Source organism: Eublepharis macularius, chromosome 13 (genome assembly GCF_028583425.1).
Source record: "Eublepharis macularius isolate TG4126 chromosome 13, MPM_Emac_v1.0, whole genome shotgun sequence".
In the NCBI taxonomy this organism is placed as follows: Eukaryota; Metazoa; Chordata; class Lepidosauria; order Squamata; family Eublepharidae; genus Eublepharis; species Eublepharis macularius.
In genome coordinates this window covers 4,309,328-4,326,249 of record NC_072802.1, presented here as the reverse complement: position 1 = coordinate 4,326,249, position 16,922 = coordinate 4,309,328, and the positions used below count along the sequence as shown (strand labels likewise).

Here is a 16,922-nt window from a genome sequence, read left to right as displayed (position 1 = left end):
AGAAAGTAGAGAAGGAAACAAGGGGTTCTGCTATCTTGGACTTGATACTCACCAAGAGGGAAGAACTGGTTGACGAGGTGAAAGTAGGGGCACCTGGGTAGCAGTGACCATGTGATTTTGGAATTTATAGTCTTGGGGAAGGGAAAAGCTGTATGTAGTCAGACACATAGGTGGGACTTCAGGAAAGCAAATTTTAACAAACTGAGAGCTATGCTGGGTAGAATCCCATGGTCAGAAATACTTAAGGAGGAGTTCAAGAGGGGTGGGAGTTTCTTAAAAGCGAAATATTGAAAGCACAATCACAAACGATTCCTATGAGAAGAAAAAATGGGACGAGCTTAAAGAAGCCATGGTGGGTTCATAAACAGCTTTCTAATGAACTGAGAAATAAAAAAGACTCATTTAGGAAATGGAAGGAGGGCCTTGTAACCAAGGCTGAATATAAACAAATAACCAATGCTTGTAGGGAGAGTGTTTGAAAAGCTAAGGCTCAGTACGAGCATAGGCTAACAAGAGAGGCTAAAAACAACAAAAAAGGGTCCGTTGCTTATGTTCAAAGAAAGAAAAAGAGCAAGGTTATGGTAGGCCCATTGCAGGGACAGGGAAGTGAAATTGTAACAGGTGATGAAGAGAGGGCAGAACTTTTCAATTCCTACTTTTCCTCAGTCTTCTCCTGCGAGGGAAATGGTGCTCATCAGGGCAATAACAGAACACCTGATGGGGGGAATTACAGCCTAGGATCAGCATAGAGGTAGTACGTAAACATCTAGTTTCTTTAAATGGAACTAAGTCCTCAGGGCCAGATGAACTGTACCCAAGGATACTAAAAGAACTCGCAGATGTAATTTCTGAGACTCTTTATTTTTGAGAATTCTTGGACATCAGGCGAGGTGCCAGAAGATTGGAGGCAGGCAAATGTTGTGTCCATCTTCAAGAAGGGGAAAAAGGAGGATCCAGGTAACTATTGACGTGTCAGCTTGACATCTTTACCTGGAAAAATCTTAGAAATCATCATACGGTCAGTCCTTGAGCATTTAGAGAGGAAGGCTGTGATTACTAAGACCCAGCACGGGTTTCTCAAGAACAAGTCATGTCAGACTAACCTTCTCTTTTTTTTTAGAAAGTTATTACCTTGCTGGATCAGGGGAATGCTTGTAGACATCGTTTATCTCAATTTCAGTAAAGCTTTTGGATAAGGTTCCATATAATATCCTTGTTAACAAGTTGGTAAAATGTGATTTGGATCCTATTACTATTAGGTGGGTGTGTAACTGGTTGACAGATCGCACCCAAAGAGTGCTAGTTATTGGTTCCTCATCCTTTTGAGAAGACTGACACGTGGCGTTCCTCAGAGATCAGTCGTGGGACCTGTTCTCTTCAACATTTTAATAAATTATTTGGATGAAGGAAAAGATGGAATGCTTATTAAATCTGCAGATGATACTAAATTGGGAGGGATAGCAAATACGGTCAAAGACAGAGTCAGGTTACAGGATGATCTTGACAGGCTGGAAAACTGGGCTAAAACAAATAAAATGAATTCCAGCAGAGATAAATGCAAAGTTCTGCATTTAGGAAGGAAAAATCAAATGCATAATTATAGGATGGAGGAGACTTGTCTTGGCAGTAGTATGTGCGAAAATGATCTAGGGGTCTTAGTAGACCATACACTGAACATGAGTCAGCAGCGTGGTAGCTAAAATGTGGTAGCTAAAAAGACAAATGCAGTTTTGGGCTGTATCAACAGAAGCATAGTGTCCAGATCACAAGAAGTGATGGTATCGCTCTACTCTGCTCTGGTTAGACAGCACCTAGAGTGTTGTGTTCACTTTTGGACACCACAATTTAAGAAGGATATAGACAAGCTTGAACACGTCCAGAGGAGGGCAATGAAGACGGTGAGGGCTCTGGAGACCAAGTCCTATGAGGAAAGCCTGAAGGAGCTCGGACTGTTTAGCTTGGAGAGGAGATGACTGAGAGGTGATAGGATAACCATCTACAAGTACTTGAAGGGCTGTCATATAGAGGATGGTGCAGAGTTGTTTTCTGCTGCCCCGAGAGGTTGGACCAGAACCAACAGTTTGAAATTAAATCGAAAGACCTTTTGGCTAAATATTAGGAAGAACTTCCTGACAGTTAGAGCAGTCCCTCAGTGGAATAGGCTTCCTTGGGAGGTGGTGGGCTCTCCTTCTTTGGAGGTTTTTAAGCAGAGGCTAGATGGCCATCTGACAGCAATGCTGTTTCTGTGAACCTGGGCAGATCATGAGGGGGAGGGCAGAATGGGTAACATCAGTGCTTAGTTCTCGTAGCCTTCTTACATGCATTACCAGGGTAATGCTGATCGCCACCTTGAGGTGGTGATCGGCTTCCTGGAAGTCCACAAGCACAATATGGAGACAATGGCTGAGCCTCGAAAGTGCCTTTAAAAAGCCATGTGAAATGTAGATGCCAATATTAATGGCCCAGACTCATGCAGTGCTTTGGGGAGCGTTTAAGGCCCGCCACCACTCTGCCAGTATTTTCTTTCCAAAGCTTCCCCCTTGCCCCCCCTGCATTTCCAACGGTGTGAAGGATCCCCCCCCCCACACACACACTGGGTTTTCCCTGAGCACCACTTTCAGTGCTTTGTCTTTAGAGCTTTAGGAACACATGTGGACTCTACGTAAAAGGGCGAGGACTTGGTTGGGTCCACCAGGGCAGCTCCATATTCACTATCCTTAAGCAGATCAAGGCTGTGGAAGTCCCTCTCCTTTAAACTTCCAGAAGGCAGGTGAAGGCTATCCTTTTCCTGTCTGGTTTGAGTTAATAGTGATGGTGGTGGAGAGATTCTGTCCAGGATTAATTTGAATTCTTGCTGATGCTGAGTTTTGGCTGTGTTTTGCTGGAGTAGTCTTTGATTTACCTTTTATTTTGTTTTTGATGGTTCCCCCACCCCTGTATTTTCTTTTATTGAATCTTGTAATGTTTGGTTTACATTTGTTATAATCAGTTTGAGGAGCTTTCACCAAATATAATAAATAAAGAGAGGGTTTGAAGATCGGAGGAGAGGGCACTTGGTGCATGTGCTGATTGTTTTAAAAGGAAAGAAATGAGTCCCACCATTCTGCACGGCAGAGGCTGGTGGCAGCTTCTTCCAATTAGTTCCGATGCTGTGCAATTCTTCATGCCAACCTGCCCATTTTGTTCTTTCCCTAAAAAGGATCAAGGTACTTCCTCACCAGGATGCTGTAAGTCTTTGAGTGTCAATATTTATGCATTAGAACAAAAGCACTTAGCAGGCTTATTATTATCATTCTGTGGGTGGGATTCACCAGCACTGATCATGTTCCAGAAAAGAAAACTCTTATTTAAGGTCTCAGCTACGGAAGCAATACCAGCAGGCGCCCTGAGCAGCTGGAAGAGACGGTTCCAGCAAACATGACTCAGCAGCTCTGGAGACAGGGCCAGGTGCATATTTCAGCGTGTTGCTCATTTTTCTTTTGGAGCCAATGCATGATAAGTAAATGAGCAGTAGCCCCTCAATTACAGCTTACAGGGGAAGCTCATCCCCTTCCTCCAGCTTTCCTTTAGGAAGAGAAAGAAGGTGAGCCAATTAGTTAGAACTTCCCACAACTGAGATGGACCAACATGGTGTGTGTGGGGGGAGGGAGGGGGGATTCAGTAACATTGATAGAGAAAACAGAATAACAAGGGGAAGAACAGACGAGCCACGAATGGCTCCATTTATGTTATGAAACACTGAAGGAAGGGGACTCTTCGAAAGAGTTCCCCTTGTGCAAAGCCCCCTCAAAGCCCCCTTGTACCCCAGCGTGCAAGGGAGATCCTTCATTACAGGTAGCTATTGAAATGGAAATGGAGGATGGCATGAGGAGGGTTACTTTTCTGCCTTCTAAAGACTCATCTGGTGGTGAAACGGATGCCTGTGTGACCGCTGAGCCAGCTGTTTAGAATATGGGTGCCAACCTCTAGGTGGGGACTAGAGATCTTCCAGAATTACAACTGATCTCCAGACAGTGGAGATCCATTCCTCCAGAGAAAACGGGTGCTTAGGAGAGTTGATTCTATGGTATGTAGGGCTGGAGATCTCCCAGAAGTATAACTGATCCCCAGACTACAGAAATCAATTCCCCTGGGAAACATGGCTGCTTTGGAGGGTGGACTCTATGGCATTAGATCTCCGCTGAGGCCCCTCCCCTCCCCAGACTCCGCCCTCCATGTGCTTCACACCAAATCTCTAGGAATTTCTCAACCCAGAGTTGACAAACCTGGCTGAGAAAGAACTTGGGCTTACCAAGTGCCCGCTGGTGGCAGCCAAGCTCCTGGTGATTCTTGCCTCTGCCCACGATTCACAGAATCACAGCATCAGCTGATCAGCAGGAAAGGAGGCAGGCCTGGGAGAAGTGCCCGTGCAGGAGGGGGCAAGCAGCAAAGTGAGCCCGTGTGTCCGAGGCCCCTGCCACTGATGTGATTTCCCCACCATGTCCCTGAAGCAAGGGCATCGTGCCAGGGCCTGTTCTTTAAAAATCAGCTCAAAACATGGCATTTGAGGCCAATTTATACTGAATTGGCATTGCCCTGGAAATAACATCATCGGTAAGGGCTGCAAGCATGTGTGCAAAGTGCCGCGGGAAGCATCCTTACCCCCCCCCTCCCTCCCACCAGTTGCCAGGGGAGACCTAGCAACTCTAAAGGGACTCCCCAGGAGGTTGAGTCCAGGCTGAACTGCTCGTTACCTTGTCAAATGTGTGGCTGAGGGAACATAAATGTGGTGGGGGGGGGAGGTGCTGCGTAGCCCTGCAAATGGGTGTGTGTGTGTGTGTGTGTGTGTGTGTGTGTGACTGAGCTGCTTTTTTGCCCAGCTGAATTCTACAGCCTGAGTGCTTTTAGCTCAGGGAGCAAAGGGTTAAGCCTCCCCCCACCCCCCATTCTCACCTGCCATGCTTCTTGCACTTGGCTTATGAGGGAAAGCACAGCATTAAGCACGAGGTGCTAATGCTGTGAGACTGGGATAATAAATTCAGCAGGTAATACATACTACAGCCCACAGTCCTGCTCCCTTTATTAAAGCATCTTCCTGAAACCGCCCGTTATACTAAATAGCACGGCAATATAGTATTACACTGTATGGTGGAGGAGGTGAAGAGTGCCCTCAAGTCATAGCTGACATATGGTGATCCCTGGCGGGGTTTTCATGGCAAGAGACTAACGGAGGTGGTTGGCCATGGCCTGCCTCTGCAGCCCTGGCCTTCGTTGGAGGTCTCCCATTCAACTGCTAACCAAGGCTGCTCCTGCTTAGCTTCTGAGATCCGAAGAGATCAGGCTCTCCTGGGCTATCCAGGTCAGGGTACACTATATGGTACTCCAGTATTACTATTACTCTTCTGCTCTGTGTCTTCCTTGTAATGCCAATGCAGGGGAGGAGCAGCCATTGGGGGGGGGGCGGAGTGTGCGTAGCCACTTGGGGCCGCTGACCTGCGCCTAGTGCTGGAGTGCACAGCAGCCGTGAACGAAAGAAGCCCAGCTCTTCGTGCTGCTCAATGCTGAAGGCACCACCACAACCCCACAGAGCTGCTCCTGTGATGCACCGTGGAATCCTTTGCTCTCCTTAAGGCGCTGCGATGGATTCCTTTCTGGGCAGGGCTGGCTCAGAGGCACAGGCAGTCAAGCAGCCACCTTGCCCGGGCTGGCCCTGGTGAAAGGATTTCCGTGGCTGCTAAGAAGGTGTGTCCAGCCAGGCCTGGCTGCTGATGTGAATGTCCCAGCAGAGAACTGGAGGTGCCGTGCAAGTGAGGGGGAGCCCTGGTTTCCGAACTGCTCTGCATGCCATCTTCATTCCTCCCTTGCTCTGTCCTTCCACCCAGTTTTTATCTGCTCCACGAGACAGGATAATTCTGTTTCTGATTGGGGGGCGGGGGGGGGGATAGGAAGAGAAGAAGAACTGCCTCACTTCTGTGGATTATGACTAATTATTTAATTAACCTTTTTAAAAAATCATCTTTATGACTCTATTCCTATAGGGAGTGGGAACCTCCTGTTGTAGGGCAAAGCTGTACCAAGAGAGATTACAAAACCTCTTTAAAGTGATTTTAATTAAAGAGCATGTCACACGATTGATCCTTTGCCCAGACCAAGTGAATCCCGGTCAGTTTCAAAACTGCCTTTCCAGCCAGGTCTGGGATGGGATAATCCGTGATTGCCGCTTTTCCCACCTGTTCTTACATCAGAAAAAACCATTACGCACTGTGTGTTTAGCAGCTCTGAAGTGTGCACCTTTGGCATTGATTTGGCTCAGGTAGGAGAGCACTGTGCCGATACACCGGGTTAATCCAAGCCTGAGTGCAATAACTGAGCAGGGGGCTCAGAATGCCAGGGCACCTGGTGGAAACCCCTGGCCTCAAACCAGCTTGCTCACTGCTCTGCTGCTGCAATCACAGGCAGGTAGGGCGCTGGCTAAGAAGAGCGGCTCCCCTTCAGTCTTGTGGGCCCCCTGCTTCCCCTGTTCCACTACTGACTGAGGTGTGCATGCTGGGAAATGGAGTTTCCAGGCCGTCATTTCCCAGTACGCACTGGGAGGGAACAGGTGAGGTGCTGGGATGAGGAGGAGGAGGGAGGGGGACTCGTCCATCCTCCTGCCAAGCTAGCCAGCTCGCTGCCACCACTGCAGCATGGCATAGCAGCCGGTAATCTGGAGAGGGGGTGGAATCCTTCTTTGGCTCACATCTACTGTCTGAGCCAGAGATGATTTTTGTAGGCTGTGGGGCTCAGATAAGCAAACAAGACTTACTGATTGAAAATGTTTATATTTCTGCCTGACTGGGACTTGAGGCAAATACTCGAATAAAAACCATATAAAACACAGAAAGTTTCAAATACTCAGGTGTTAAAAGAGCCTGCGGCAACCTCCTAAATGGCATTCAAAACAGAGCCTCGCAGGCCACAGAAGCCCCCAAGAGACACCGAAGGCACTCTTAAGAAGTTTCCCTTGCAGCCCTTATGGAACTGTGAAAGAAACGGGACGCTTGTTGCCCCCCGTCCTTCCAGGAGGTGGCTCCCCAGAGCTGGGGCAACTCCACTGAAAGCAACTGCAGGTGCTCTTAGCACACGGAGTGCGAACTTCAGTGGCATCATCAGAACCCGTCGATGTGTCAAAGAACTCCGGTGGTCATGTTCTTCCAGCTAAAGCCGGTCTCAGCCATTTTACCCATCTTCAGTTTTTGCAGAAAAATCAGAACAGTTTTTTAAAAAAATTAAAAACCAACTAACCAGCCAGAGGAGCAGTGTGCGTCTGCTTGCACAGACATGGCAACTCAAGCAAAAAGATGCTGACCATGACCTTGTGGGATCACTGCTGGTATCATAACTAGGCATTTTAAAAACATTAAAATCAGACCAGGGTGAGAGAGAAAGAAAGCAGCCAAAGGAGGAGGCCCCAGCAAGGGGAGGCGGAGATGCAGGCAGGGTGGAGAAGGGAGGCGGCGGCGGCAGGACTGAGGTGGGGGACACAGGAGGAGTAGACAGTGAGGGCGGGGCAGGGGCAGAAAGGGACTGGCGGGGACTGGATTTCCCCTCTCCCACAATTCCTTGTAGGTCTATCCTTTGAAGCCACCCCCTCCCCCGGGTTAGAGAATAGCCAGTGCTGGGACTGGCCCAGCTGGTGCTGTTGAAGCACTGAGGAGGGCAGCAGGGGGCAGCCGTCCTCAAGCCAGCTGAAACACACAGCAACGTTTTGCTGTAGATCTCCACTTGTCTCCCCTTGATTTCTTACACAAGATTCTTTCAAAAAGACCCCCTTTCCCTCCTGTTCTTTGCTTGTTGCACACGAACACTTGCCCGGATCAAGTCTCTTTTGACCTTCTGGCTGACACCCTGAGGCCTGGCAGCCTGCAGAAAAATGGATCAAAAAGGGCAGAGTGCACAGACATTCCAGCCAAGAGAACTCTTGCGTCAGCTGAGAATCTGTCAGCCGGCCCATTTACAGCCTTATCTAGGTGAATGACACATAAGCAGCAAAAGAGCTATGCCGAAAGAAGCAAAGGTTCCTGAGCGCAGCACTGATTACCTCCAAGGGTCATCCCTGCTTCATAGCATTTTCGCAGACGGCAGGAAGGGCAGTTTTTCCTTCTGAACTTATCAATGGTGCAGTCATTTCGGCTGGCGCAGAGGTATTTCTGTTTGCCTAAAAAAACAAAACCAGAGACAATGAGTGTATAACAATAGTCCTTACGTTACTACAAATGCTTGAGCAGCCCTGAGCCAAGAAGAAAGACAGGGTATAAATATTTTAATCAATAAATAAACACATCATCAGATCAGAGCTATATGCTGTAGAAATATCCTCATTTATACTGCCAAGGTCGTATGCTTTTTGAAAATAAAATGAAATCAAAAATTTCACCAAGATAACCCAAATTGTGTTTAAAGCAAAATTCTTTGACACACAAAATCATGCAGGAGCAATCAATTTGCTATATTTTTTCTGCATTTTCCTGGATAAGGGCAAAGATTGGGAGGATCCCACCATGTTCTCCAACTCCTGCAAATCCAGAGGAAGACAGCCAAGGTGCCCAGCATGCAGACCTCTACTGCGTTTTATTGTGGGATGGAAGCCAGAGTCCCGCTTTGTTGTTGTGTGATGCCAGCTGTGCTGGATGCAGGAACAGACTCCTCAGACGATGATGACCAGGACGAGGCAAGGAATAACCTGGAGAAGATCTGGAGGCCCCAGGGACATCCATCCAGACCCAAATCTCCTGGATTCCAAGGTTTCAGTTGAAGAATCTGAAGGCTTAGATCGAGAAGATGCTGCCAGCATACCAGACCCCGAAGTAGCAAGCCCCGGACTTGTGCGGGCAGATCCCGGACTACCAACCCCAGAGCGTCTTCCCGCCTCGCAGGAGTGACAGAGGCAGCAAGCCCACAATGAGGCAGCACAGCAACAACCAAGCACCAGGGTGGCGGCTCAGGCTCCAGCTATCGAGCCAGATCACACGCATATACTCAGGGCTTTGTGGAACTGGGAGTCAATCAAGCCCTGCCCACATGAAGCCCAGGAATTGGGGGGGGGGTCCTTGACCCCCAGGACATTTAAGCCCTGAGGAAAACAGAGAGCCATTCTGCATGCTCTTCTGCTATTTGCAAGCTGGGGCACAGCAGTCTAGACTGCAAGCCTCTTCAGAAGAGGGCACCCAGCCTCCAGCTAGGCTCCTGACCCCTTGCTTCAAAGGAAACCATTAACTGGGGTTCCAGTTGGTATAGAATGCCTCCACTCGGTTACTATCAGGGCCTAGATGGGAGCATGCACATCACACATGACTGCAATCAGGATTTACTGTAGCTGGGATGGGCTGGATCCAGCCAGCTTTTTCACTCCATGGTTTTCCACACACTCAACTTATTCCTCATTTTCTTACCAGTCCATTCCAAGCCCTGGAATCGGTTTGGGTACGGTTCTTCTGTAAGTGTGCCCTCCCTCCGCATTTTTAGATTTGTGTAGTCAATTTATTTTGTTCTGCACGTGCCTTAAAATGAAATCTGAGAATTCAGAGAATCTGCTGCATCTATTAATACAACAGTTGGTGGATAAAGTGGTATGAAAATGAGAATTAAAAAAAAGAAAAAGAAAAGAAAGCCAGGAGGAGGGAAGGAAGGTGGGGGAGGAGTGGTTCAATGATGAAGGAATGTCCAATCATCAAAAAGTGGGCTGGAGGTGGGTGGGAGTGGGTGGGACAAACAAAACCAAAATAAATATTATGCACGAGGCAAAAAAATGGATTCAAAACCAGCTTCCAGAAAAAAAATTCAGGTAAAAGTGGTCTAACCCCCCCCCCCCCCCAAGAAACCTGGGGAAAAACCAAACCAAACAAAAAACCAAACTGAAAACTAAAGGCAAAAAACCTGCACATAGAGCTCAGGGGATAAATCAAAGTACTATGGGGCTAGAACTTACATGAAAAGGTTTCGGGCGATCCCTCTTCTTATGTCAGCCCCTGTCCCACACGGCTTTTTATCCACAGAATACCCATGATCCCCAGCATAGGCTTTCTGGTGGGATCCACTCCTTTTTCTCCAGCTAGTGGGATGTAACCCATTTCACAGAATCCCAGAGCTGGAAGGGACCACAGAGACCTTCTCGTCCAACCCCCTGCCCAAGGCAGGGTGAGCCTGAAGCATCCCTGACCAAGATTCACCCAGCCTCTCCTTGGAAACTGCCAGGGACAGTCTCTCTTACCAAAGAAAGGTCATTCTAGCTGTTCTTGCAGCAGTAGCTAAAATGGGTTCTTTTGGCCACACCCTGGTTGAAGGTGTATTTGGGGAAGGGCAATGTGAAAACGGAGTATTTCCCCAAAGCCAACCTTCCGACAAGTGAAAGGGCCAAAGACTCTTCAACTGCGTCCTCAAGTTACTATGTAAAAGTATGGCCACCAGAAAGACTTACTCAGATTCTTGTACAAGAATATAGTTTTTATTATTGCAAGGAATCTTGTTAAGACTTATAAGCTGAATTTTAAAATATGGCAAGTTAACCTGACAGGCTCCACGACCAAAACTTTTCTTTGTCTATGCTAAGTCTGGACCACTAGTGATTTAATTCCTGCTATCATTTATATCCTACTATATAATAGGCTAAGCGTGTTACAGACAACTAACTTCCTACCCCACCCACCCCTTCACCCAACTGGGATCAGGCATGGAGCAGGAGGCAAGGGCCGCCCCCCCCCCTTCCGCCTGGTTGGTATCAGGGCACAGAGGAAGAAGCAATGCCGGCTTCCCCGCCCACTCCTTTCTAGAGCCCGTTGTATTTTTCCCCCACAATGGGCTTTGTTTCTAGTAAATTCATAAAACCACATTGTGGCTAATTTTAATACTTTCTTTCATTGGCTGAAATATAAGTTTGCAAGATATTCCAGACTGGCTAGACTCCAAATCCCCATGTCAGGAAAAAATATGAGTTGGTTCAATTGAGAAGGGCCCATGTTCTGGTGTTTCTTTGGCAAAACATGGGAAAGCTGGCATTTCATGGAGAGCCATAGGGTAGAGTTTTATGATTTGCTGATGATGATATTTTTGCCTGAATTTGGGATCAAGCAAGCCACATTAAAAAAAATGCACAGAGAGAAAGGAAAAATGTATGTGTTGTGTGTGTGTGGGTGCATGACAGGAAAAACCTTAACCCCCCCCCCCCAGAGGCTCTGTGGACAGTTTGAACCCCACAAGGTGCAAGCCAACCCCAGGAGAGGCTGAGGGTAACCCTTAAGCAGAGGTGAGGTAACCCAGTGCCTTGCCGGGCAGCTTTTCCTAGCAAGAGGTTTTTGTTGTATCCCAAACAGAGGGACTCAGGGCAGTGGTTTTGCAGCGTTTTGCCCTAACTGGAGTCTCCTAGTTACCTTAGACGAGCAACCTATATATGGTGCATTACGATACTCGAGTCTTGATGTTACCATAGCATGGATCCAGGTGGCCAGATTGGCCATGTCAGTGTAGGAAGCCATCTTCCAGGCTAAAGTGAGATTGTTGAAAGCATTTTTTGTGGCTGCCTTAACTTGCTTTTCTAGCAGTAGTGCTGAATCCAGTATAACCCCTGGGCTCTTACCTGAGTCTGCAAGGGTCAGACAAACTCCATCAAAAGTGGGGAGTACAACGTCCTTCAAGATCTCTGCCTTCCCAGTGAATATCACTTCTGGCATGTCTGTGTTCAATTCCAATTTGTTTTTTTTCAACCATTTCACTACGGCTGTCAGGCAGTGATCTAAGATTTCTACTGCATCCTGCAAGGACCTGGATAGCGAGATACAGAGTTGAGTGTCGTCTGCATATTGATGACACTCAGCTCCATAGCTGCGAATGAGTTGTCCTAAAGGTTTTATGAAGAGGTTGAATAACATGGGAGATAAGATTGTGCCCTGCAGAATCCCGCAAGATAGTTCCCATTCTGGAGATAGCTGATCTCCAACGGCAACCCTTTGACTCCTCTCCAAGAGAAACAATTTAAACCAGTCCAGGGCACATCCTTTGATGCCCACTTCTGTTTCTAAACACCTCAACAGGATGGCATGGTCTACTGTATCAAAGGCTGCAGACAGATCCAATAGAAGCAATAAGGAGGCACGGCCTTTGACTATATGCAGAGGGAGATCATCCTCTAAAACTATTAGTGCAATCTCTGTCCCATGCCCTGGTCTGAAACCTGATTGGAAAGGGTCCAGAGCATTAGAGTTATCCAAGAAGGTCTGGAGTTGGTCAGCTACTGCTCTCTCAATCACTTTGCCCAGAAAGGGCAGACTGAGCGATAATTGGCCACATGATTTTTGTCCAGGGATTTTTTTAAATTAGTGGGTGGATAACCATCTCTTTGAGTGGCTGGGGGAAGGTGCTCTGAGTTAGCGACTGATTTACAATAGACTTCAATGGTTAACTTATGTGGCCCTTCCTTGATTTTAATAGCTAAGTAGGACAAGAATCCAGGCACAAGTAGTGGCTTTCATAGATGTCAGGATCCTGTTAAGATCTGTCATTGTAACTGGTTCAAGGCAGTCCATATGTGAGCCAGATGATGTATTAAGCATTTCTTCCATCTCATCTGTATTTCAGCTAGCATCTAGATCAGAGCATATTCATGCTATTTTATCAGTGAAAAACTTAGCAAAGGCCTCACAACGAATTGTCTTTTTCTTGAGACTGTAAAGGTTCAGATTGCGGGGTTAGGATGGGGGTGTCAAGATTCCTTAAACAATTTCTACCTGTGTCAGAAGACTCTTAGATATCCAACACATATCTATTCTGGGGTACGCTTGATGTCTATCTGAGAAGAATGTATAATTTCTATCCTTTTTATATAGTGATCTCCAGGCGTTCTCTGCTTCCAAAATTGACATGTAACTGAATACATATTTAGACAGGTTTCATCCTACCCTTGTCGATCTATCAATCTCACAGTTCAAAACACCATTCATGTCACCAAAAATTAGAGTCTCTCCTTCTTGAAAATCTAGCAATTTCTGGAAGAATCTCTCAGAATTTCTTTTGGCCATCATTTGGTGAATATAAAGAGATCAAAGTCCAAATTTGTTCATGAGAAAGTCTTATTTTTAAGACCCTATATCGCCTCGTCTTTTAATTCTTGTAGGATTTCAAAGTTTTGATTATTGAGATATACCGCCACACCATTTTTCTTCAGTTGCAATGAAGATGCATAAAACTTGCTAATTTTTACAATTTAGTAAATATTCTTGGTCTTTTTGATGTGAGTTTCTTGAATGCAGATAATACGTATCTGCCCTTAATTTCTTCGATTGATTGAATATTCTTGATCTTTTAGTAGGAGAATTCAATTCATTCACATTAACAGAAATTATTGTAATCCCAAGGATCATAGCAGATCATAATCCAACAGAGATAGTATGTCAAATAGGCAATAAGAGAGAAAGAAGATGAAGATTGGACGATACTTTATTTACAAACGAGGATCTATTGCAAAAATGCGGGCAAGAATTGACTATTTTAGAATAAATACGACAAATGATGCCAAACCTATAATAATTTGGGAAGCAAATAAAGCCTATCTAAGAGGAATATTGATGGCAATAGCGTCCAAAAAGAAGAAAATTAAGTTTGAAGAAAGAAATAATTTAACCCCCAAATTGAAAAAAATGGAACAGGACCATAAAAGAACAAGGGATAGAGAAAAATGGGAAGTAATTAAGCAGCTGAAGAACAAATTGGATCTATCGGAGACAGAAGAAATTCAGAAAAAGTTGAAGTCCTAGTCTCTCAGAATGGAGACATAAGATTTATGAATATGCTTCAATGGCCAAGCTATCTACTTACAAAGTAGACCAATAACCGAGTTCTGGAAAAAATGGAAGGATTTCTTTGATTACTTAGGCTAAACTAATTGACACAGAAGCTTAGAGAGAGGGAGGGAGGGAGAAGGAGAAATGTTATGTAGTTAGGTTTAAGGAAACTTGAATGTATTGCTTGTTTTACTCCCAAAGTTATTATACCTATATTGTTTATATGTTTATTGGTTGTATAAGATTATATAACTTTCAAATCAAATTTATTATTACGGTCCTAGACCAGCAAAAGAATTACAGGAATGATCAGTATTACAGAGATAAACTAGAGAATACAGATTAAAAGATTCCTCAAGGTAACTGCAAGACGGATATAAGTGACTTCTCCAATCAACAACTGGCGATGCCCACTAGAAGACAATATGAATCAACAGACAATGTCTCAGTCAAGGCCAATGAACCCTCAAATGGCCGTCGTCTTATTGATGGCTGTGTTTACCATGATCCTGAAGGGGACCTGGATAGGATTACGACAGCCTGACAACCAAAGAGCCCTTGAGGAATACTGATATGTGCAGACAAGAACTCTCTATACTGTCATGGAATGTTATGGGGTGGTGTAATAGGAGAAAGGAGAATAGCACTATCAACTATGTTTCTATATAACTTTCAACTTACTGTCTAATTTAGAATCTGTATAACTTTTATATTATGCACTTACTTTATTTTAATTTCTTTGCTTTAATAAAATTCTTAATTCTTAATTTTTTTAAAAAAAAATTCCTTAAAAAATTGGGATGGTCGTGAACAAGCTGACACAATGGTTCCTGAGAAATAACGTTTCTTTGCTGCTTTAATTTTTGCTTCAGAGGTCCTCTGATGGGTTCTGTAGCATATTCTATCAGTTTTTGCATGGGTTTTCTGCCAGCGTCTTTCTAGGCGTCTTCCAACCCTCTTTAGGTCAGCTGGCTCCATGGAAAACCACGGAGGCTGGCTTCCATCCCAAAGGCCGGAGGGATAGACAAGGAGCAATGGTATCAATAGCTTCAAGGGGCTTCATGTTCCCCATGCTGCGGAATATGCTATCTCGACAATAAAAGTGCTTGTGAGTCACCATACATTCCAATCTCCCGTCTTTGCACTGATTAAGTCCTATCCCACGATTGAGGACCATCAATCCATTCTGATTAAGTTTGTAACTCCTTCCTGGGAACATTTAATCAAAACTCTAAAGTCATTAGCCAAGCTCTAGGAACATTTAATTAACACCGTTTCTTCAGAAAGGGTGCTTATTGGGGAGCTGGGTGGTCTGTAAACAAGCAGGATACCCAGTCTATCTTTAATTTCCAAAGACAGGAGCATACAGTCAATATCAGACATAGCTTGCACAGGAAGTCTATGGAAGTTGAAGGACTCATGAAGAATAACAGCAACATCTCCTCCCCGGCTACCACAGCCAGGTTGGTGTAGGACCACATAGCCAGGAGGAGTTAGTTGGGACAGATACACCACGTCATTTTCCTGCAGCCACATTTCTGTTATGCAAGCCGCATCAATTTCTTCTTCCTGCAACATCCCAGCAATGCATGCAACCTTGTTCCTAACAGATCTGTTATTGTATAGTATTAGTGTAGCAGTGGGGGTGGAAGTGGCCCCATTGTCAGCACGTGGAATGCTAGAGAGGCATGCAATAAAGGCCTTCTCTATTGTGGTCCAAAAGACCTTCAACGCCTGGTTCCTAGAGACTTGGTTTCCCTCCTCATTTATGGTCTTCTGGAGATTGGTAAAAACAGTTCTTTTCTGGAAGAGGGTAGTCAGCTTTTCTCCATAATCAGACTATTTTCTTACCAGCCTTTAAAATATCATTTACAAATCTTATCTTTTTTCTGATGCTATGCATTTAATATTTAATTTCATAATATAGAATACACAACCCCTAGCTGATCTATTTGGGGGACTCTATCTAGTACTTTTGCTTTAGTTTTATTAGCCAGAAAAACTGGTGGCAGTTTGGTAGAGGATGCAGGCTAATAAACTGAAGCTTAATCCTGACAAGCCAGAAGTCCTACTTGTGAGTGGAAGATCTGACCCAGGATTTAAGGGGTCACCTGTGCTGGACAGGGTCCCGTTCCCCTTGAAGAAACAGGTTCGTAGCTCTTGGACCATGCCTACTGCTGGATGAGGAGGTGGCAGCTGTGGCCAGGAGTACCTTGTACCAGTTTTGGCTAACAACTTGTTAATAATAATAGCAGCAACAACAACAGCATGAAATTCCAGTGGCAACATAGATCGAGTTGAATGGAACGGTCCCGTATTTTCCAGCCAAGTCAACAACATGAGCAGAATGTAAGTGCAAATTCTGAGCAGTCTTCAACACTAGCCGTTCATGGGCAGAATTTTCTACTACATCACAATGGCTCAAGGGATTGGTTCTTTGGTGTCCTTCTCTCATGTTTGCCTCACTGCTGCCATGTAAGGTAGATTACATTAAGAGACAAGAAGATGCCCAAGGCTGTGGAGAGCCCCTTCCAACATGTCTTTAACAGTGTAGAGAACCTGCGAGAGACATAGGAGAAATCCTCAGTGCAGTTCCTTCCCATGCCAGAATTGCTCCAGGTCCCATCTTGGTGTGACCTACTGGACAGAACAGTTGGAGTGGAGCGGGAAGACGGGCTCCTGTGGTTTCTTGCCCCTGATGTACTCAGAAGTAGCTTCTGATGTACTCTCAACTTGCCTCTAGTCAACCATCTATGCTTGCTTGCTTGCTTGCTTGCTTGCTTGCTTTCTTTCTTTCTTTCTTTCTTTCTTTCTTTCTTTCTTTCTTTCTTTCTTTCTTTCTTTCTTTCTTTCTTTCTTTCTTTCTTTCTTTCTTTCTTTCTTTCTTTCTTTTCTTACTTACTTACTTACCTCATTTATATCCTGCCTTTCTTCCTTGTTGGTACCTAAAGTGGTTTACATCAGTGTCATCTCCTCCAAGTTATCACCACTACAACCCTGTAAGGTAGTGTGTGTGACTGGCCCAAACTCACCCAGCAAGCTTTCATGGCAGAGTAGGGATTTGAACCTGGGTCTCCACACACTGGCTCTCAACCACCTGATCCACTGGGATCAGCGGCTAACTTGGCCAGA

At 45.4% G+C, this 16,922-nt stretch overlaps 1 protein-coding gene across 1 annotated transcript in view; it reads right to left on the bottom strand.

Annotated features, from left to right (window-relative positions):
• The window catches only part of AR (androgen receptor), a 201,129-nt gene that overhangs the window by 48,578 nt on the left and 135,629 nt on the right, over positions 1 to 16,922 (bottom strand). The window contains exon 3 of the mRNA XM_054996389.1: positions 8,060 to 8,176. Coding sequence (XP_054852364.1) covers positions 8,060 to 8,176 — 117 coding nt within the window. The remainder of the gene's footprint in view (positions 1 to 8,059; positions 8,177 to 16,922) is intronic.